We start from the raw sequence: 22,702 nt of genomic DNA on the forward strand, positions 1-22,702 counted from the left end.
CCAGGTTCTTCCAGAGATAGTCTCTGCACATGCTGTGTGTGGGGGGGCCTGCGTGTGCGGGTGTGTGTGTGTCTGTCCTGCTGCCTTCCGGCCACCCCTGACAGTCCTGCCTCTGCCCACAGGTCTCCGTGCTGGTCCTCTTCGCCCTGGCCTTCCTCACCTGCGTCGTCTTCCTGGTTGTCTACAAGGTGTACAAGTATGACCGCGCCTGCCCCGATGGGTTCGTCCTCAAGGTAAAACTCCGTTTTCCCCCAGAGGCCCTGGGACGCCTTTGCACCCCATGTTCTCTCTCTTGAACTCAAGGCTGCTCCTGCCGTCTCCCCCAGCTGGCCCAGGGACAGGCCTTAGAGCAGCAGGGGGCCAGTGTCAGGAGTGTCCCTGCGGAAGGCCCACCTGGAGAGCAGGGCAGGTAGGCAGGGGGCACATGAGACCCACAGGAAGGAAACTCCCGGACTTGGCCCCTGGGAGCTGACCTCAGCAGTCCGGGGAAGGGCCCTCCTCGAAAGTGGGCCCAGCCAGGGTCTGCCGTGGGAAATGCCCAGGATGACACCTACCGGATCCCGGCGGATTGCTCTGGGGGAGGGAGGGAGAGAGACGGGACCATGTCCGCCACATGAAAGAGGAGAGGATGTACTGGGGGAAGCCAAGTCCCACAGAGAGGAAGGCCTTGCCCAAGGCCACGCAGGGAAAGGGGAGCAGGGCTGGGGGGTACACCCACCCTCCTGACCCGTGTCCCTCTCCTGCCTGTCCCACCACAGGAGCCACACTGGTGCTGGGCTCTCTACAGGCATGGAAATGCTCGCTTTGCATATATAATGCTCATTCCCAAAAGCCCACAAGTGACATGCAAGGCAACGGGATTAAAGGGAGGGGAGATAAGGGTGGAAAGAGAAGACGGAGCCAGGGGAGGCCTGGCCACGCATCACTTAGTGACGGGAATACGTCCTGAGAAACGCGTTGTTAGACGATTCCATCATTGTGCCAGCCTCACAGAGTGTCCTGTACACCCACGCGGCCCAGCCTGCTACACACCCGGGCTGGAGGGTATGGCCGACTGCTCCTAGGCCACAAACCTGGACAGCATGTTGCTGTACTGAACGATGTAGGCAGTTGTCACACGATGGTAAGTATTTGTGTATCTAAACATAGAAGAGGTCCAGTAAAAACACGGTATAAAAGATAACACATGGTCCACCTGAATAGGGCAGTTCCATCATGAATGCAGCTTGTAGGACTGGAAGCTGGTCTGGGTGGGTGAGTGAGGGAGTGGGTGGTGAGTGAATGCGAAGGCCGAGGCATGGCTGTGCACTCCTGTAGACGAGTGAGCGCTGGACATGTGGGCTACACTCCATTCATAACATACTCTTTCTTCAGTAATAAATTAACCTGAGCTCACTGTAACCTTTTTACTTCATAAACTTTTTGTGTGTGTGTGACGGAGTCTCGCTCTGTTGCCCAGGCTGGAGCGCAGTGGTGCGGTCTTGACTCACTGCAACATCTGCCTCCTGGGTTCAAGCGATTCTTCTGCCTCAGTCTCCTGAGTAGCTGGGATTATAGGTGTGCGCCACCACCCGGCTAATTTTTGTATTTTTAGTAGAGATGGGGTTTCACCATGTTGGCCAGGCTGGTCTCGAACTCCTGACCTCAGGTGATCCACCCACCTCGGCCTCCCAAAGTGCTGGGATTACAGGCGTGAGCCACCACACTCGGCCAATAAACTTTTAAAATGTAAGTTTTTGACTCTTTTGTAATAACACTTAGCTTAAAGCTCAAACATGTTGCACAACTGTATATTATTTTTCTACATGTGTTTTTTCTATTAAAAAATTTTTTAATTCTTTTTTTACTTCCAACACATTTTTGTTAAAGCTAAGGACACAGACACACACATTAGCTAGGCCTGCACAGGGTCAGGATCCACAGTATCACCGCCTTCTGCCTCCACACCCTGTCCCACTGGAAGGTCTTCAGGAGCAGTGACAGGCACAGGGCTGTCATCTCCTAGGATAACAATGCCAGGCCAGGTGCGGTGGCTCACGCCTGTAATCCCAGCACTTTGGGAGGCCTAGGTGGGTGGATCACCTGAGGTCAGGAGTTTAAGACCAGTCTGGCCAACATGGTGAAACCCCGTCTCTACTAAAAATACAAAAATTAGCCAGGCATGGTGGTGCGTGCCTATAATCCCAGCTACTCAGGAGGCTGAGGCAGGAGAATCGCTTGAACCCAGGAGGCGGAGGTTGCAGTGAGCTGAGATCGCGCCACTGCACTCCAGCCTGGGTGACAGAGGGAGACTCCGTCTAAAAACAAAACAAAACAAAACAAAACATTGCCTTCTTCCAGAATCTCTCTTGGAGGAGCTCCCTGAAGCTCTTTTAGAGTTAACTTTTTTTTTTAATAACTAGGCATGCACTCTAAAATACTGATTAAAAAGTATAGTATGGTAACATAAACAAGTAACATACGCGTTTATTGTCACTGTCAAGTATTATGTTCTGTATGTAATTGTATGTGCAAGACGTTTATACAGCTGACAGTGCAGGGGGTGTGTGTATACCAGCACCTCCGCAAAGTGAGGAGTGTGTTGTGTTCCGTCTACACAGTGGCTGCGAGGTCACCAGGCGACAGGAGGTTTCAGCTCCGTGACAGTCTTATGGGGCCACCGTGGCATGTGGTCCATCGTTGACCCGAATGCTGTTATGCCGCGCGTGGCTGTAAAACGCACTTGCTGGTTCCCCACAGGGAGGAGGGGGTGGCTAAAACTGCCTTCCCTATCCTGCAAGCCCAAGTCCCGCTGGATACCTGGCCTGGGTGGGAGATGACCCAGGAGATGAAGCCCCAGTCCTGTGTCCGGCTGCAGATGAGACTGGCGGCCACAATGGAAGGGGCCTGGCACCTTTTGTTTAAAAGGCGCTCCAGGTGATTCCCATCCACAGCCAGCCTTGGGAATTGAGAGTCCCCTGATAAGTTGTTCTGGAGTGATGTCCTGTGGGACTTTGGCATTTTCCACTAGCATCTAATGAGGGGGTGTCCTTTCCGGAGAAGGCATCTAGGAGGGCCAGGGAGCTGCTGGTCTGTATCCAGCTGCCCTTGGCCGAAGCTGGAGAAAGGAGAGGCGTGAGCTCATGAAGTCCCCTTGATCTCTTTCCTCCATATTTGTGCGTGTGTTTGTCACACACCAACGCTAGGCAGCTTGTGTGGGGCTTTTACACCTGTTGCTCACGGAATGCATCCAGAAGCCCTGTGAGGTGGATGCTGTTATATCCCCATTTTACCAGTGGTTAGAGGGTGTACAGAGGCTCTTTGTGGAGCCCAAGGTCACGCCCTTCAGTTCACTTGGTACAGTCAGCATGTACTAAGTACCTCCTACTGTGTGCACACTGGACTCGACACCTTGAGGGCAGGGACCTCAGAGCCCCAGGCAGTGGGGAGGGGACAGGCTCTTTCTGGACAGCCACTCCCAGTGGCCCCAAGCTGAGGCATTTCGTGAGGAGGGTCAAAAAGGCAGACGTGGCCCGAGAGGACACTAGGTTTCTACCTCTGCCTTTAAAAAAATAAAAAAATAAATAAAAAAAATAAAACCCATGAAATTACTACATGTTTTATAAAAAAGTTTTAAACATAATGGGGAAAGTGCCCCAAATCCCACATTTTTATACTGGCTTTTCCCTTTATATTGGCCATTCTTTTTTTTCATGTAGACAGGTTACACGTTCTTGCTATGTTGCCCAGGCTGGTCTCGAACTCTTGGGTTTGCTCAAGTGATCCAACCTCAGCCTCCCAAAGTGCTGGGATTATAGGCATGAGCCATCGCACCCGGACCTTAGTGGCTACTCTTTTCCAGTGCTGACTGAGTGCTGGGTGCTGGGAACACACTTACTTAGCTACCTCAGTCCTCCCGTGCCCCACAAGACAGGTCCGTCATCAGCTTCACTTCACAGGTGAGGGAATGAGGCCCAGAGAAGTTGGGGAACCTCCCCAAGCTCCTCCATGTGCAGGCCCAGCTGAGTCACGCTCCCCTCGAGGCACACACCCCACAGGTGAGGGTGGCTCTGTATGAGATGGGTTTGGGGGGCGGCAGGAGCCTCTCAGAAAGCCTTCCCTGGCCCATGTGGGCTCACGGCAAGGCCTCTGCATTCTGCTTCCGCTGGGAAGCCCTTCACCCCCTGGGGTGCTCGCCACCATGGGCACCAAGGTGCCTCCCCAGCCTTGCCTTTGGGCAGCCACGTTGTCTGGGAGGCATCTGGGGACTCCATCTGTCCTTTTCCCTGGGCGGGGCACCTGTAGGGCAGGGCCGTTTCTGAGCCATCTCGTATGCCAGCCCTGAGCGGGGCCGCCACTCCACAGGTGTTGGCCGCATCAGGTCTTGCAGGACTCTGCTGGGTGCCGAGGTGGGAGGGAAGAGGGGAACCCGTGGTCCGTTTCCCTGAGGGATGACGAGCAGCAGATGGAGAGGACAGCGTGAAGGGGCGTGGCGGTGAGGCTGCAGGGGAGTTTGTCTGGCCTGCAGACCCTCCTTCCTGATGCACGCACTGCCGGTCTGAATGGGCTGTTTGTTCTGTAGCGTGTCAGGTGCTTCCCGACGTCCTGGTGGGGCTGAGATCAAGACGCTGTTGATAAAAGGGCTGTACTTCAGTGGTGTCTTTTGGCTTTATCTTTTCTGTCCACACTGTGACCTGGGGCACATCCTGGCTTCTTGAGCCACTGTGCATTGACTTGAGTCCTCAGCAACACGGTGGTGTGACTCATTAGCCGCATTTTATAGGTGAGGGACCTGAGATTCAGAGAGAAAACACTCCTCACGTGAACTCAGCTGGTACGGTGGGCCTGGCTCCAAAGCTTCCCTTCTCCTGTAGCGCCGCCCTCCTGCCAGTGGCAGCCCCTGAACACTGGATGCGGGGCAGTGTTGGTGAGAAGCACATTCCATTTGTCATTTCTCTTCTGAAAATAGCTCTTTGTTCACAAGGGCCTTGCAGGTATAAAGTATTCTCATCTTTAGACTTCAGGGTTTAATGAGCTGGTAACAGAGAATGGATTCCCCATGGGGGCTGGGTGGCATCAGGAGCTGATCCCTTTACACCTGCCTTAAGCCCGTGGAGGTGAGCCACTCACCTCAAGGACAGGCTGCAGCCACAGCTGCCAAAACAGGGAAAACGCCCCCGGCCCTGCCTGAACCACAGGGCCTGGCCTGCAGGGAATGGGGGTGTGGATTTGCTGCCAGAATCCGCTTCCTGATAAACCTCTGTAAGACCCAAGTGCTGTCTCGCACACCCCCAACCCACGGCCCCTCCCTACCCCCTCGCCATCTTCCCAGCCCCTAGTCGTGACCACCTAGTGGCTCTGTGTGCCTCTTCTGACTCCCGCCCCAAGGCCCCTCTCTGCTCTGGTTTCCTTTGCCTTGAGTGCTGCCCCTCCCTCATCTCACCTAGCTAAGGGCTGCTGAGAACCTAGCTTAAGGGAAGCTCTTCTCACTTCCCTTCCGTCCTCATTTGAATTGGTTGTTTTGGGATATTTCATAAGTGTTGTTGTTTTCCAATTGATTAAAAATGACAACTAGTGCAAGATCTTCAGTGAAGTAAGGCCTGCTGTCCCATTACACTGGCACCCTTGGAGCCCAAGTGCCCATCTGCCATGGCACTCACCAGCCAGTCTATTAAGAATAATCAAGGCCAGGCTTCCCCTGTGCTGTGCTCTCTGAGGGCAAGATCCATGCCCGTTTTTGCTCATCACTGTATCTATTCCTCCAAGCTCAGGGAAGGTGCTCAGTAACTGTTGGCTGCCAACTGGAGACACACTGGCACCCCGTCTTGCACCGACGCGTGCTCTCAATGGCCTCTTGTCTTTCAGAACACCCAGTGCATCCCAGAAGGCTTGGAGAGCTACTACGCGGAGCAAGACTCCAGTGCCCGGGAGAAATTTTACACAGTCATAAACCACTACAACCTGGCCAAGCAGAGCATCACGCGCTCCGTATCGCCCTGGATGTCAGTTCTGTCAGAAGAGAAGCTGTCCGAGCAGGAGACTGAAGCGGCTGAGAAGTCAGCTTAGCGGGATGGGCAAGTTCCTTACAATGTGTCACTTGCAAATAACAAAGGGACTTTGAGGGACATTTCATTAAATATAATTACTGATACTTTAGAGGTTACTCATTTACGGTGCAATTGCTTCTGTTTGCTAATGCTGCTTTGCAAATAAAACTTGCTGCCGACCACCCACGGGCATAAAATCAAGTGCATTTCAGCATTGCCTAAAGAGCTCTGACACCACTTTTCATGTTAAGATCTTCATTTAGCTCCTTTACTGGGATTTATTGGATGCTGTCAAAAAATAAATTTACACTGGATATGCCAAGGGTTTGGATCTCAGATAAATGCATTTTGTGGAATTGATTTTCTGAACCGATCCTGCTGTCTGCAAACCTTCCTCCATAGCCATATCTAGAGTGATCTCTCGCTGTGCTAAGAGCAAGCCTACTTCGCATTTCTTCCTCGGCCATCAGCGGGTAACAGTGCTGACTGCTACCAAGGTGCACTGTAGTAAGTAAGTGGCATAGAGAACGAGGAAAAAGACCCACCCGCCCCTCCCTGTGCTGACTCCTGAGTCAGGGTGGGACGGCCCTGCAATGTGGCAGGCTCGGTGTGGATTGACTACTCCCTCCCCTCTGACTCTGGCATCTTGGTAAGGAGGGAGGGGCACCACCCATCTGGGTGGAGACAGCTGGGGTTCGCTCCAGTGTGTGTAGACTGGCAGAGCATATGAGGGAGAGGGCTGGGAAGAGACGGCCCTGGGCCCGTGAGGTGCAGAACTCTCCCTGCAGGTAGTCTGTCTGCTCTGTGATGTGCTGATAGGAAAGAGCCCCCACTGGCCCTCTGGTTCACTTCTATTATGAATAAATTTGCACCAATAGCCCCATTAGTTTTTAAAGAAATGAGCTGGGTGGGAAAAGTGGAAATGTAATTTCTGGTAAGCTTGAGCTACTTTAATTTTTATTCTATGAAACTGATATCCCTTGATGTGGGAAACAGGCAGGAAAGGCTGTGGGGTGGGGGTGGGGGACTGGTGTGGCACCGTGCAAACAAAATGACAAATTTCAACTCACGATCTTTGTAAGAAAATTGTTCCAGTTTGAATCTTGATATTAAAGTTTATGTTTACAAAATTGCCAGTTAGATGAACTAAGTGTGTAAAACAAATAGAAAAGACATTCGCAGACATTTCTTCTATGTTATTGAATGTGTTGTTTCTGGTGTATATGTCAAAAGTTTCAGTTTTTTAGATCAGAAATAAACGACAAATAGTGTGAGATGTGTTGTGAACAGGCATGGTGACTGTGGTCAGCGCCACTCTTGATTCCTGAAATGTGCTTCTAAGACAGAAAATGTATTTTCTCATCAAGGGTGTCTGGAGACACAGACCGTGACCTTGGCGCAGCGGTGTGCATCAGAGGCGTGTGCTGAGAAGGGTGGTGTTCAGCTGTGGAAAATGACTCAAGAGCAATAAATCAGTGCCAAAGCTTCCCTGCGCATCTGAATAGACACAAGTGAAGCCCGTGTGCGCACAGTGCAGAGGCCGAGCCTGTATTTCCAGGTAGACGTGGACTTTATTGACTGTGAATTCATTTACATGTAACTTCTGACATTTCACTCTGTGCAAATAAAGAACATGAGGATACCTGTGCTGCCCAGTGGACTGTCTGTACACACACGCATTTCACCAGGCGCAGTGCAGACTGTCTCATGCCCATGTGGGCGCTGGGATGCTTTCTGTACAGATGTCTCACGCCTTCAGTTACACATAGGTGTTCCTGTTTACAGTTCCTGGAGGTCAGAAGCACAGGCACGGGAGAAGCAGGCCCGTTCTTCCGTGGCCCACTTCTTCCTTTGAACAAAGGCTCCTTGGACCCCGTGGCGGGAAACTGGCCCTCCCACACCCCCTGCCTGCTCTGGGGGCAGCAGTCTTTGGAGGAGTAATGCCAGGCAGCCCCTCACTGAGGGCCCCAGTCTCCCCTGCATTTCTTCCCTGATTGATTGATAGGAGGTGGCTGGGCTGCCACTGAATTTGTCAACTTACTTAGACTCATTGACAACACATTAAGGGGCTGTAATTATATTTATTAGATTAACAAGGCAGATGTGAATTTTCTCTTCTATAATCCAGTAAGTCTGTGTATTCGTTGACTCAGACAGACAAGAAGCCACAAGGAAACAAAGAAGTAATCATTTGTTGAGAGACGTTATTAACTATGATCTTCCCTGAAGCTACCGGGATGGGAAAGGTCAGTGTCTTCCTTTGAACCCTGAGACAATTAGGGGCTCTTGAGGCCTGCTGTGCCCCTGCTACTGGAGCAGCCCCCCTGCCAAGGCAGCCTCAAGTTCAGGAGCAGCTAATCACCTGCTCCTGCATTCAGTCTGTCTTGCCTGATGAGGGCTACGCAGGCTGCCTCCCATTGGTGTGCACTGTTTCCTTTTTCAGCTGCTAAATGGGCTGAACACCATTGGCCTGGGGTATCCCTTTTTGGGGAATACGTCTGTCTGTCTGAACTCCTTTCCCTTCAAATGGCACTGTGATAAAATCTGGTCATACCATGCTCCAGCACTGGAAGTACACGAAAGCACGCAGTCTGTGAGTGCCCATGAGGACTCTCCTGCTGGGCCCCCGTGGCCCCGGCTAGCTGTCGTACCAGTCGAGGAAGAGCAAGGAGAAGGAACACATCACGAGGAAGAAGAGGATCCACACGCGGAAGCCAGCGTTGTTTTTAATGGCCTGGGCAGGGACGGGAGCACAGGTGTTTTTATCACACAGGATTTTGGTTTGAGCAGCCCTGAAATGCCCCCCTCTTCCCACGTGCTCTCCTGATCCTGGCTGTAACTATGGGTGTCGTTCCATCTGTGCTTACCTTGAATAGATGGCTTTTGAGATCCACCAGAAGACAAATGGGTTCTATTTCCCTCTGTTTGGCCATCATTTGGGTCCTGCACAATTCTCCCTCAACACAACTCTCGGAATCACTCCCTTCTGTCCCAGGGTTAAAGGCCCCGAGCAGAGTGTGACCGCAAGCTTTGTGTTTCCCAGTAACACGATGTCCGTGGTGACCCAACCCTGAGGACTGAGCTTGGGAAACAGTCCCCTCAACAGGATGGCTGCAGAGTCCTCGGTAAGCAAGGGCCAGGCTCTGACCCCTCGGTGGGGCCAGCGAGCTACCCATGTACACCCCTGGACATGAAGAGCTGGCCTGACCCTGCCAGGAGTACCCCACCCACCCTGGATGGCTCTTTTGGAGGCTGCTGAGCCACTGCCTCTCGAAAGCAGCTGGAGGTGGGCGACAGGTGGTGGGTCTCATGAACACACGCAGCTCCGCTGGAACGGACCGTGGCCTCACGGTCACACAATTTTGTGATCAGCCCTGTGAGCTCTGCCCAGCAAGGCTCCTGGGCAGCTGTGCCGGCGAGACTAACACCCGCTGCTGGGACTCAGTGCTGCGCCACGTCGCACCTGGGGAACCTACACAGTGCCTACCTCTCTTATGTCTTCGTTGCCTTCCTTGATATTTTCAGTTGCCCCCACAACTAACTGGTGAATGCTGTCAATCTCAGCTTCCTGTGGAAGAAAAGATAAATACAAGTTGAGTATCCTTTATCCAAAAACCTGAAACCCAAAATGCTCCAACGAGCATTTCCTTTGCGTGTCATGTCAGCACTCAGAAAGTTTCAGAGTTTGGAGCACTTAGGACTTCACATTTTGAAGTTTAGGGATGCTTGACATATACAGCCACTTCCTCCACCCTGAAGCGTATATCATGACAAGAACAGTAGCCGTCACCAAGGGCTAACGGCTTTACTTGCATAGCCACAAATCCTCACAGCACCCCAAGAAGTAGGTATTTCCTCTATTTTATGAAACGGAAACTCACGGCTCAGAGAAGTTTACTAACTTGCCCAAAGTCACATCACACAGCAACCAAGTGGCAGGACTGAGACTTTTTTTTTTTGAGACAGGGCTTAAACGATCCTCCCACTTCAGCCTCCCAAGTAGCTGGGAGTATAGGCATGTGCCACCATGCCTGGCTAAATTTTTAACATTTTTTGTAGAGATGGGGGTCTCCCTATGTTGCCCAGGCTGGTCTTGAACTCTTGAGCTCACACCATGCTCCCGCCTCGGCCTCCCAGAGTGCTGGGATTACAGGCATGAGCCACCGCGCAGGGCTGAGACCCCATCTTGTTGCAGTGCTCCTTCCGCCGCACCTACCATCCCTCCTGCGCCACTCGCTGGTGACAGGGACAAAAACCTAAGAGCTATTGTTTGTGGAGCAGCCACCATATGCCAGGGGCTTCCCTTCTAGTCTCTCATTTCTTTCTGAAGTCCACAGAAGTAAGCTTTAAAATGTATGTGCTTCGAAATACATATGCTAGCTTCAAAAATAGTGCTTTGTGTTTTACTATCATATCTCTTAAAAAACAGGCTAAAATTTAAAAATCAAAATAGGATGCAGGATGCTTACAGAAAACGTTTACTCCAAACAAAGCCTTGAAAAGCTTGAGAAGCGTGGGATAACACAGGGGGCGTCTGGCCCCGCAGGAGCAGAGACGGTGCTAGACGTCCTTACAAGCAGGAGTGCCTGCTTCTCTCCTCCTTTCGGTGGTGGTGAAGCTGCTTCCTAACAGGGTCGGGGCAGAATGAATGCTAGTGTGGGTTTTTAGAGAAACCTGACTGACACATTGTAGGGAGGAAGGCAGTATGTGGCCTCTGATTCCCAGCAATGAATATTACCGGGATGGCTTTGCCTCATCATCACCCCTTTTTAGAGAGTCTCAAAGTGTGAACTAAGTGACCACTGCCAAGGTTCCAATGAGAGAATCAATATGAACTACAATGCAACACTGATGGAAAAAACAAGAAAGACACATTGTTCCTCAGGACTTAGGAACTCCCAGTGGGCCGGGCGCAGTGGCTCTCGTCTGTAATCCCAGCACTTTGGGAGGCCAAGGCAGGTGGATCACCTGAAGTCAGGAGTTCGGGACCAGCCTGGCCAAGATGGTGAAACCCCGTCTTTACTAAAAATACCAAAATTAGCCAGGCGTGGTGGCATGCCTGTAATCCCAGCTACTCAGGAGGCTGACTGAGGCAGGAGAATCGCTTGAACCTGGGAGGATGAGGTTGCAGTGAGCCAAGATAGCAACATTGCACTCCAGCCTGGGCGACACAGCAAGACTCTGTCTCCAAAAAAAAAAAAAAGAAAGAAAAAAAAAGAAAAGAAAAAGAAACTCCCGGTGAGCCAAGGCAAGGCTCTGCCTATGCTCTGCACGCCCCTCCCAGGCCCCCTGGAGCCGCTGGGAGGTTTGAAGCAGGGTAGTGTTATTAAAAAGGGCAACTCCTATGAACCCGAACTTCCAAACCACTGTTAGACTTAATGTACCTCATTTACAATGATTTCACTCTGGCTGTGTGGTTTATGGAAAGTCATTTTGTGAGTGAAGTATCTTAAGTCAAGTAGTCCAGTTTAAAATACTGGAGAAAATTTTGTCTTTCAAACGTTCCCATAGTCTTTGGGTGCTAAAAATAAAAGGGCAAATTTATCAGGTCTTGAAAAGTTTTGCCAGTTATTGGCTGGAAGAATTTCAGAAAATTCACTTGAAAAGAACAATCCTATTTCCCACGCAGACACCATCCCTGAGGTGGCATGGACCGTGCGTTGTGAGAGGCCTGGGTCTGAGCTCCTGTAACCTACTGACTGAAAAGCAACTGCCCGTCAGCATCGTGCTGGGTGCTTCTGCAGTTATCTCTCAAGAGAATAACCCTGCAGGAGTCCCTCCCTCCTATAGATGGGAAACTGTAGCTTGTCGGGGCTACCTAGCTTACCCAGCACATCCAGAACCCTGCCTGCCAGGCCTGGACTCTCCTCCCACGTGCCACCGCATGTGCCACCACATGGGGTGGTCAGTGGGTCCCCTGTGGGGAGCTCCTCCTCCATCACACGTGTGCAGAGGCAGCTCTGGGTAGTGAGAGCTTTTCCCTGAGAAGCTCTGCGCACACACACCTGCTAGCAACACATGGCTCTGCTCCTGGCTGTGTAGAGCAGCAGCCTTTGGGAAAAATGTGTCGTGCTCTCAAGTACATTCCCCTTTGAGTGAAAACATACAGCTACTTTGTTTTTGTTTTTTTACCTGTTGCAAAACCTTTTCCGTGAATATCTCTTGGAGTCTGGAAATCTCAACCACTCTCCCTTCGATTTGCCTTCATAAAAAGAATAGATTACATATTAACTATTAGCACTTGGTAATCTAACAGGACTGTTACACACTTCTAAAGAAATCCTATCTTCTACGTGAAGGTGGGAGACACAGAGGGGGCACACAGTGTCGGCTGGGGGAAGAGGAGATGGGAGAGGAAGGCGAACTCTCCTTACTGGGTCACCTTCCCTGTCTTCTGGCATAGCCTAGCACACTGGTCTTTTTGGAAGTCCACTCTACCATGCCAACTGACCCTCAGTCCCAAGAGGTGGGTGTGTGCAGTGCCCTTTGCATTCTGTGTCACTGCTCGGGGAATGGGGAGGGCCTGGTTATGCCCCAGTTACAGAAAGCAGTCTCCAGTAAGTTCTCTGCCTAGCCTCATCACCATGGTAACACATGGTGGGGATTCAGAAGGTCAGAATATGCTGATGATCCAGCTTTGTTAGTGCTCAGCAGGTTAAATAAAAAAGTGTATTTACCTTCAAACCAACTCCCTGTTCCAAGAAAAAAGCTCCTCTGATTCATTTAGAAAATGCCATGTCTTGGTTTGGCAACGGAGTGTTCTGTCGGATCTGAAACACTTGGGCTAGCCATCTTCCTGGTGTCAGGGGCAGCATGGGCTACCCTGGGGGGCGGGTGGGGGCACATCTATTTAGAAACAGAAGCTGGCCCAAGCTGAAGTCAACTGCTGTTCCAGCACAAAGCAGCGACAGGAAGTGACAGGAGGCAAAAAGTGGTGGGAGCTGAGCTCCTGGCCAGGTGGAAGCAGTGATGAATCCCAACAGTATCACAGTGGCAGGGGGCAGGGGAGGCGATGTGGGAAGAAAAGCCAGTGAGTATCTGGGCATGGGGGAGTAGCGGGGTGGGGGCGGTAGTGGGGCAGAGAGTGAAAGCTAGGCTGTCAGAGGAGGACTAGGAGGTCCATCTCTGAGGGCAGAAGGCGAAGAGCCCCTTGGAGGCTGACACCTACACTGAGAAAGTCCTCAGGCTGTGTGAGTGCAGCATCAGGATTGATTTTATTTGGGGGACATGTCCACAATACAACAGGCTCTGCAAAGTCCTGGGCCTTACTTTCAGCATGCTCCAAGCCTTCCCACAGAAACTAGAGGCTAATGGGTGCACGTGTGAGTGACCAAGGCTTTGCCTTCTGCATTCCTGACTCCCTGGTGGGTACAGGAGCAGGCAGACCCCAGTGGAACCATTTGCAGAAGAGGGCTTCCCTTGGTTAGCTGCCCTTCATGAGGGCCCCATTTCATTTCAGAGTCGCTGCGTGGAAACAGCCCGAATGGTGGTGGAAATTACACGCAGGTAATCTGTAGTCACTCCTGTATCTCTCGGGGTGGGAAGCACCTGGGCCCACCGCAGCAGTGGCAGCAGGCAGGAGGTAACCCACAGGCCCACAAGCTGAGGGAGTTGTGGATTCAGGACACATGCCCACCCCAGCCCAGTCAAAATGGCTGAGGGGGGCTGCACCAGCCCAAGGGCCCCATGGGGATGCCTGGGCACCAAGGTAAATAAAGTTCCTAGTTCCTGGAAAAGTTGTAAAGCAGGCTATCAGCTCACAGAGGAGCTACAAACATACCTCACTTCATCAAACAAGCTGTTCATTTCACCAATTAGTCGCTGATTTTCCTGTTCAAACTGTGAGGAAACAGACACACTCAGGATGACATCATAGTGAACTTAGGCAAGAGTCTAGCAAGAAAGCGGACCTACGCTCCAGGAATCACTGCCGAAGCCCCCATTTCCAGCTGCAGCAACGTGGCAGCCGGTGCTGGACGACCGTTAGCATTAGTGTGAACAACGTCCCTGCTTTCAGGAGAAAGTTTTAAAAAACAGCTGTGCTGCCTGGTAATTGACTTCTCCATCTCAACCACTGCACTCCAGGGGTACAAGCTGACTGCTATGGCTGTAGCTGTATCTACCTACCCGCTCTCCCCTGGGATCCCACGGCCTGCTTCCTGACTCTGGTACCATTATTAAGAAAATTCTTTTGTTGTTGTTTTCTCTCATGAACTATACTGAAGGACTATATATATTTTTTAATATGGAGAAGGATCTGGTGTGGGGAGGGTCTGGAGAGGAAGGGGAGGTGGGCAGCTTGGCCGAGCTGCCTCTGGGCCCCTCTGACTTCAGAGCCTGGCCACTCCACTGCTCAACAGGGACAGAGGCCCAGAGCCAGAGGAGCGTGTTTCCCAGTGCTCAGGCTGGGTGAGGACGGGTGCCCTGACACCAGGGATACATGGGAGCTTCTTGGAGCTGAGTGAGCTTGGCACAGACAGTTGCTCTCCCAGCCATTCTTGCCAGTTTGATATGGGCCAAAGAAAAGGATGGAAGCTCCTGAAACTCAGCACAGAGAATGGACAGGAACAGCTCCTTGCCCTCACTGCAGGCCCCCACAGCCCTGTCCTCGTGTGTCCACTCAACTCCCGCAATGTGCAGGGAGTCAGGGGCGTCCTGCATTTCCTCCCCGATGCATCCCGCAGGCCCCACTTCTCCAGGACACCTACCCTGGCCCCTAAGCTCAAGCTTATTTCTCATATTCCTATCCTTGGCCTACCATTTTCTGAAAATATCTTAGGATAGTAGCACCCAACGGTCCCTTTCTGCCTTGTAATAAACTGTGCCCATCCCAAACTTCCCGTGTCACCCTGAGCTTCCTGAGGGCGGGAACTGGGTGGAACGTAACTTTGCAAAGGCATTCCAGTTATTCTTTCTTTCTTATAGATTAAAGCTGCCATCAAATCCACAAGTATTTTCTGAGGCATTCTGTAAGCAGGAGTGGGAGGGATACATACAAGCAAGCCTCTGGAGGCTCCGAATCGATGGAAGATCTGGCTTATCACTTGCTTAGTAAACCAAAAATACAAGGGAAACAATGGTTATGGGAGGCAGCTGACCACCACGGGCTATGCTGGCACTTCATGCAACAGCCTGACCTTGTTGCCATTGTCCTAGGGCGGAAATGAGTTGCAGGGTCTCCCCAGCAGCCTCCTTCCCACCCAGGACCCCTCCCCTCCAAGTACCCCAGCTGTGCTCTATGCAGGCGCTCTTCACACACACGCCCCTTCCTAAGTCCACCAGTTTCGCCCCTGCACATGCACTTGCTGTATTCAGCCCTTCCCCTACCGTCCACATTCCACCCTCACCGTTTCTCACTTGCCTCCAACCTGTTATCCAATCCTTGGTCAAAGTGATCTCAAGTGCTGGTCATGCCAGAATGCCTCATGGTGGCCTTGCCCGCTGACCCTACAGATCAGGTCTAGGGCACACTGTTATCCATGCCCTAGCCACGTGACATCTCCCACCTCAGCTCTGCTCTGACAGGCTAGTTTCCTGCCTGGCTGCAGAACTCCACGTGGTCCCTCAAAACCCCAGGCATCTTCCTAGCGATCTGATACCTCAGGGCAAACTGAATCACCTTCTCTTACTTCCTCACTCTTGTTACCAAGTTCCCCTGTACTTGGCTCTTCAAGGACATTTCTCACACTTGTTCAGGGGGCTTGTCTTCTCTCTGTGGAAGGCAGCTGTCCTCCGTTGGACCCTGAGCCCAGCCCAGGGCCTCACACATGACAGAACACCAGTTCTCGGCCCCAGCTACTCAAAACACAAGGAGGCATCTGCTGCACTCCAGACCCACCGGGCCAGAAAACGGGGAAGGGGCAAAGCTCTGGGAAGGGCGGAAGTGCCAGGAAAGCTCCCTGCAGGACCACCTCATCCACAGCAGGGGGCTGTGCTGGCTGCTGACACAGAATTGCTTATGGCCCCTTTAATTAGGCAAGACAAAGGCTATTTAAGAGAGTAAAACTTTCACTTTTGAGTTTGAAAGTATCCGCTCTGTTAACTTCAACAGTTACTTAAGAGGACAGTATTTAAGGAAAACATGTAATTACTAAAACATGCAGGCGCCAATTCACTTTGGCTAATTCAGGTACTACTCAGCTTTTCCTGGGTGGCGGCATTTTCTTGAATTTTTCTAATGACAAAATATGGCCCTGGCCCTGACCTTTTAAATCCACAGTCCCTTTTATGCTTTGAAACTGTTCCTAAACAAAATTAACTGGTGGTTTGGGGTGATTCATTCCTGGACTGTTCCTTGGGAACAAAGCTTTTCTTGTTTCCTCCCCAACTTGAGGGCCTGTGGTATAAGGCACTTAGGTGCGGCACCTCCTCTTAGGCCTCTTCGTAATTGTTACTTCTGATAGCTCCATGTCCACCCTCCACTGCACTCAGGAGTGGGATCAGATGCTGGCTCTAATTTCCTTCCACCCCACCTGAAAAATACCTAGTCCCTAGAGGAAGAGAAGCAGGTGCCTCAAGATCCGGATCAAAGGTGCTAAGGGCTGAGGAGAGAGGTTTGCCAACGGCCAGGAGTTTTAATGGAGAGCCGCCTCTGTGTTTAAAAAACAAAAGGCCTATTTCCCAGACAACTACAAGGTCACTATTACTTGAGGCTGGCAGGGCCCAGGACAATTAGGTCATGGCAAGGCTGCTGACAACACTGACTTGTACCAGGTTTCAGGATGGCTTCCAACGCTGTCTAAATGGCAAACCTGTGTGCCTCCCTTCGTCTGTTGCCAGGTGGCAGGCATAGTGGTGGATGTACCACGTGGATATGGGAGCCAGTTCTGGGGGCCTTATAGGAACCCTGGGGCAATGCTGGGCCAGTCACTGGCTTCTGGTGGGCCTGTCAGTTTCTTTGGGGACAGATGTGGTGATTCTTATCCTTTTCTGCCTGACCCTGAGGATGCAAAGTCACGGCTGGACTTCCAGCCCCTCACCTTCTAAGCAGTAAGCTGTTTTGGAGGTAACAATCTCTGGGCGTCTCTGTCTTTGTCACTAAAATGGGGATAGTAACAGTACTTAAGTAGTGGGGTTGTTAGAAGGAATACATGAGTGAATACATGTGAGTTGTCTACCAAAGTGCATGGCATATAGTAAGCTCTCGGTGAATGCTGTCTATCATGATTTAATCTCTTGGGTATCAGTTTCTGGATATGCAAAATGAGCGGTCAGATGCTGTGGGACCCGTTCTACCCTCTAGTCTCAAAATCCTAGAGGCCTGCTGTGGCTCTCAGCCATTTCACTCTCCCAGGCACTGGGAAATGCACCCATAGCATCTTCTTCCAGAGCTCGCTGAGCCTCACTAGCTAGTATCTGTCTCTTTGTGGCCACACTTCGCAAGGTGCGGTGCTGAATGAAAGACCTGGTCTCCAAGGTCAGCACGACAGATGGGTATCTAGATGCTTTGTGAAGACAAACCTGAACACAATCAAGGAAATTCTTATTTTCCTATGGAATTGCAAAGGAAGGTGAGAGGCCTAGATGGTGGGTACGGTGGGCAGGTTGGGCCCTCCATGCATGGTGGTTGCCAGCCGCTGCTCTGGGCTCCCTGCATTGGCCCATCTGCTCTACGCTGTTAAGGTCTCCTACCAAAACACAATGCTTTCCTTCAGCTAGACCAGCACTCTCCCCCACCCTCCAACCATGGCAGCACAGCATCATGTTGAACAGCCTAGGACTTGGGACCTATGTGACCTAGGGCTGGTGACTTAAGCTCTCTGTAAAACGGGGCCAGCAATACTCTCTCCATATGGGTTGCATAAATGAACATATGCTGAACGGCTCAGAGCAGTACTTGGCACATGGTATGTGTCACATGCGCGTTAGACAATATCATTATTCAACTGCTTTATCCCATGTAGAAGTCAGTTAGACTTTCCAATCAAGCCCTGCTAAAAGGTTTCCAATCTGGTTTAAAGGATACAAATTCACATTGTGAATATATTGTTATAGAAATCCTTTTCTAATCTAATCCTCTTTACTATAATTTTCAAAAGAAAATCACTCCTACAAAGGCCTTTGAGTATAAAATGACGCCAAGAGAAGTATTTGTGTCACAAAGAGCCAAGAAAAGCTGAGGAGCACAGGGGGACCATCCCAGAAAGCCCTCTGGCCCTCATAGCTCAGGAGTCCCCTGCCCAGCTCCTTCTGGACTCTTCCAGACGTGCTTTCTCTGTACCAAACCCCTTCACACTTCTGGCTGTGTGACCCTCACCTCGATCCCCTATGATCCCCATAATGTGACAGTAGACGGACTCTGCCGTATCCTTCTGGTGGAAGCCAGCATTTGCTGTGCCCCTGTAAACCTGGAACCTCCCCAAGGTCTGTCCAGCTCTCACTATGTGGTATTCAGATTCCACCAATCCTTGTTCTAGATGCATGAGCTGAAAACTGGCGAGCCCTGCCAGCCAGCCACTGGGGGTTTCTACAGGCCTACCTCAGGGGACAGGGCCTTGGAAGATGCCTTTCATGTGGATTTAAGAAACAGAAGCCACATTCATGTTTTAAAAAATTATCCCAAGGAGTACATCAATAAATGCAGGTGGTTTTACCTGAGGCAAGTAAAGTGAATGTGTGTTTAGAAAGGGAGAAATTTTCTTGATGTAACTTTGGAAAACAATTTGGTTCCACTCAGCCTGACCACAAACACCTGCAAACTCAAAGGCATTAATATACCTGTATCATGAGTTATATACGGAAATTTATTGTGCAAATCATATAATACCCTGCAACCATTTTGAAATATGTAATAACTGTTCCTTTGGGTGAAACAATGAATTATATTGCTATTATTGGGCTTAATTCATTATTTTACCCTGAGGAAAAATTCCGAAACAGTGATTATGAATTATGACCACGATTTGCTACAATATTTTCCAATTTAAAACCAACAGTGTTGTATTTCTTTCTCTTTATTTTCAAAGTTAAGCCTTTTAAATAAGATTTGAGTTAGTCAGACTATAAGATATGGTACTTAGCTATTATTCCCAATTAAGAAAGAAGTTAACTGGACATTAAATAGCCTGTCATAAAAGTACTGAACATTACAGCCTTCTGCCCGATCCTCTTGCAGTAACACAATAAAAATTAGGAAGTCCTGCTGATTCTGATTGCTTTAGTCATTGATACTACCATGCTAGAGCTACCAGTGTTACTGGGAGTGGCCGCTGGTGTCTTTAGACAATGACTCGGGACAGTGGAATGAAACAGAAGCATGCTGCATCAACCTCAATGTGGGAAGAGGAGCCGTACTCTGACATATCAGTTGCTAAAACACGTGCAGGGAATGCCACAATGCACAGACATGGCAGTATCCTTCTGGTGGGAGGGAGTCACCATTTGCTCTGCCCTGCCCTCTGCTGGGTGCTCTTACAGGTGCTACTGCATCCAGCGCTTGAGACAATTCTGTGGGGTATTGATTCTGAAGAGATCACTGATGGCAGTGATTTCTTGCCTCAGCTTACAAAGATAGTAAGTGGTATAAATTCATAGCCAACTCTGTCTAGTCCCAAAGCCTATGTTCTTTCATCATCCCTCCACAGGATGAGAGCATCAGGTGATTACGAATATCCTCACTGCTAGCCTTCCTCTGGTCCAACTCTCACACCTACAGGCTGCTAAGTCACGCAGCTGTAAAGGTTAACATACTTAGCTCACCATTGCCTGCCAGAGAAAGGCAAAAATCCTCAGACAAACAACCCACACTATTGTTATTCTAGCTATTTCCTTTATGAAGAGTGGTGGAGTGCATTAAAAAAGAAAGAAAGAAAGAAAGAAAAAGCCCAACACAGAAGGTAAACTCTTCTTAAATACAAACGTATTCTTTCTTAATGAAGAGACAGAGCTGTACACATTTTTTGTCTAGCAAAGAAATGGGGCAATGGTATAATATTTGGGGAAACGACTCATTTCCACTAATACAAGGATTTCATATAAACCGGTGAAAACCTAAGAGATTTTTAAGAAACTTCTGCCATTATTTGGCTGTAGGACGGGAATATGATCCAATCCCTCTTTACATTCCTTTGTTGGCTTCTCCGCCCCAGCCTCCCTCCAGTGGAGTGTACCCCAGGGTGGTGTCCATGACCCCTTCTCCTTTCTCGCTGTTCATTTTGTTTCTAGAGAGCCTCACGCAAGCCCATCCTTCAAACATCAGCTGTAAGATGTCTCCCACATGCGTTTCTCTAGCCCGAGCCCTGGAGCCCATAGACACCTCTCATGAATGTCCCACAGGCGCCTCAAACTCACACCTGTCTACATGAAATTCATCATCTCCTCCTCAGCCCCAGCCTGCCCACCTTCTGTGCACCCTCCCTCCTCCTGATGACCCACGTCAAAAAGCTCAAGGTTCCTTCCTCATCTCACACTTCAGTGCAGGCCATTTCCTACACCACAGCTCTCAACACTACCTTCACTGCCACTCCCGGCTCAAGGCCCTCCTCATCTCTCAACCTGACTGACAGCAATGACTGCTTGGAATCCCTGCAGCTGTCTTCCTCTAACCACCGACTATACAATGTGCACCTCGAGGGCCTAGGTCCCACATTTGCTGGATTTGGTGAGCACTTATTTCAAGTCATAAGGTGAATTCTGGAACATGAAAGAAGCTGGAAAGGAAGGCAAGGACCTTGCAGGGCACTTTAAGGTGTTTGAGTCATTTTCTTAGTTCAGAATTATTTTTGTCTGTAAAGGACAAAGACAGCTCTGCTTAGTATTCCAAAGAAAATATCACAGGCTCTGAAGGAGAACCCCCAAAGCAAGTCTCAGGAAAGTCAGGGCTAATGGTACCATCACTGGAATCAGTTTCAAGCTCCCAAGGCGATGATTTTAAAGGGGAAACCACTCATCTGAGTGGATAAATCTGTGTGAAACTGAATTGTATAAGAAAGGCATATGAAAATGGTCTGAGCTCCAGCTGCCATCCTGCATGCCCTGACCCTGCCATGATGGCATGCACGCCACAGTCCTTCCCTGCTCATGGCACACGGGCAGCTATGCCCAATCTCTTCCATCCTGTGCAGTGAGAGGCTCTTCTGCCTCTTTGTACAACCTGCCACTCTCAAGGCTAAAGGAAGGGGAAACAGAATTTTTCAAGCACCCCATGTGTCTGGCTCTTTGTTGCATGCACCTCATGGGCCAGCTCACTCAAACTTTAGCCCCACCTGTGGGGTGGCCATTTTTTGCCCATCTCACAGATGAGGGAACAGAGGTCCAGAGCAGTGAGAGGGCCCAGGGCTGCAATGATGAGGCTGCGTGTGGACTCCAGTCAGACAATACACTGTTCCCACTAGGCTGTGCTACCTTTTGGCTTTTTTGTCTTCACATGTCCATGCCATTTTTAGGAAAGAGATTTGGTTTCCGTCTTTTATTTCAGGCATGGAGAAGAAACAGGAAGTCCAAAGAGCAAGAGGATGCTGAGCCAGTCCTCTGCCCTTGGCGGCCAATGCTCACGAGAGCAGACATGTGGACCTGGCCATCCCTGGAGGTCCCCAGCCTGCACAACTATGCTTACAATGACACTTCAGTGGGCCGGCGCGGCTGTTCTGACTTCTCTGCCTGGCTGGCCTGTGTCAGTGTGCCACGCTGCTCCTGTGCAGCAACACTCGCCTAGACCACCTGAACCAACTGGAAAAAAAGCACAGGTTGGAGCCAAAGGTTGGCTCTGCTGCTCTACTGGTTCTGTGACGTTGGGTAGGGCTTTAGTTTTTGTGCGTCATTTTCTTCAACTGTGTAATAGTGATAATTCCTACTTGACTGGATTGTCATGAAGATTCAACAGGACAACATATGCAAAAGGCTTGGGATAGAGAAGGCATTCATAAGTATCCATAATACTAGTAATAACTGAACACTAGAACATTCTAATAGTTATTACTGATGATCCCATTTTACCATTGAAAACAACCTATAGCTTTTATGTTATACTCATCAAAGTCACTCATGCATTCAACAAAGAATTCCCCTGCGGAAGGCCGCAGGGTCCTCTGCCTAGGAAAACCAGAGACCTCTGTTCACTTGTTTATCTGCTGACCTTCCCTCCACTATTGTCCTATGACCCTGCCAAATCCCCCTCTGCGAGAAACACCCAAGAATGATCAATAAAAAAAATAAAAAATAAAAAAAAAAAAGAATTTCCAAACACTGTTCTGGGCTCTGGGGGAGGAAAACAAGACAAGATTCTGCTCTCACAGAGCTTGTGCTCTATGCAGGAAATCAAGTAGGGTCATGGGACACAGTATCTGGGAGCTGCTGTAGGTGGGGTTGCCGGGTCTGTCTGAGGAAAAAACACCTGAGACCTGTAAGACATGCCAGGAGTGGATAGAGAGAGCTTGAAATTTCAGGTGGCTTAAGCAGCAACACAAACGCCTCAGTCTGAGAAGCTCAAGGCTGGGGAAAGACTGGATCCCATTCTTCCTCAGCAGAGCTGTCTTCACGCTCCACTTCTTATCTTCTTGAGGGCTGGAAATCCAGCTCTTCCCTGATTAACTAGGGGACTCTGGGCAAGACCCTTTGCTGCCTTTTGCCAATGTTAAAATGAGATGCTAATGTTCCACCACCTCTTTGTGCAATTATTAAGAGTATCATGGATAAAATGAGAATCAAAAAGTTTTGTCTACTGCAAACTGCTGCACACT

General features: G+C 50.1%; 2 protein-coding genes across 7 annotated transcripts in view; one reads left to right on the forward strand and one right to left on the reverse strand.

The window, feature by feature from the left end:
* Positions 1–7,668, forward strand: part of NSG1 (neuronal vesicle trafficking associated 1) — a 30,471-nt gene extending 22,803 nt beyond the window's left edge. For all 3 annotated transcript variants that reach the window (XM_034951972.4, XM_034951973.4, XM_055111170.3), the window contains 2 exons: positions 123–233; positions 5,845–7,668. In XM_034951972.4, the coding sequence (XP_034807863.1) occupies positions 123–233; positions 5,845–6,045 (312 nt within the window). In that variant the 3' untranslated portion in view covers positions 6,046–7,668. The remainder of the gene's footprint in view (positions 1–122; positions 234–5,844) is intronic.
* Positions 7,669–8,087: 419 nt separating this feature from the next.
* STX18 (syntaxin 18) overlaps positions 8,088–22,702 on the reverse strand; it is a 122,306-nt gene continuing 107,691 nt past the window's right edge. For 2 of the 4 annotated variants that reach the window (XM_008969538.4, XM_003816479.6), the window contains exons 8-11: positions 13,807–13,865; positions 12,159–12,228; positions 9,514–9,594; positions 8,088–8,760 (exon numbers count right to left, since the gene is read on the reverse strand). In XM_008969538.4, coding sequence (XP_008967786.3) covers positions 8,665–8,760; positions 9,514–9,594; positions 12,159–12,228; positions 13,807–13,865 — 306 coding nt within the window. In that variant the 3' untranslated portion in view covers positions 8,088–8,664. Of the gene's footprint in view, positions 8,761–9,513; positions 9,595–12,158; positions 12,229–12,703; positions 12,850–13,806; positions 13,866–22,702 lie in introns of those variants that run through there. The other 2 variants (XR_010111898.1, XM_063603682.1) reach the window with 2 other exon arrangements.

This window comes from Pan paniscus, chromosome 3 (assembly GCF_029289425.2).
Source record: "Pan paniscus chromosome 3, NHGRI_mPanPan1-v2.0_pri, whole genome shotgun sequence".
NCBI lineage: Eukaryota > Metazoa > Chordata > Mammalia > Primates > Hominidae > Pan > Pan paniscus.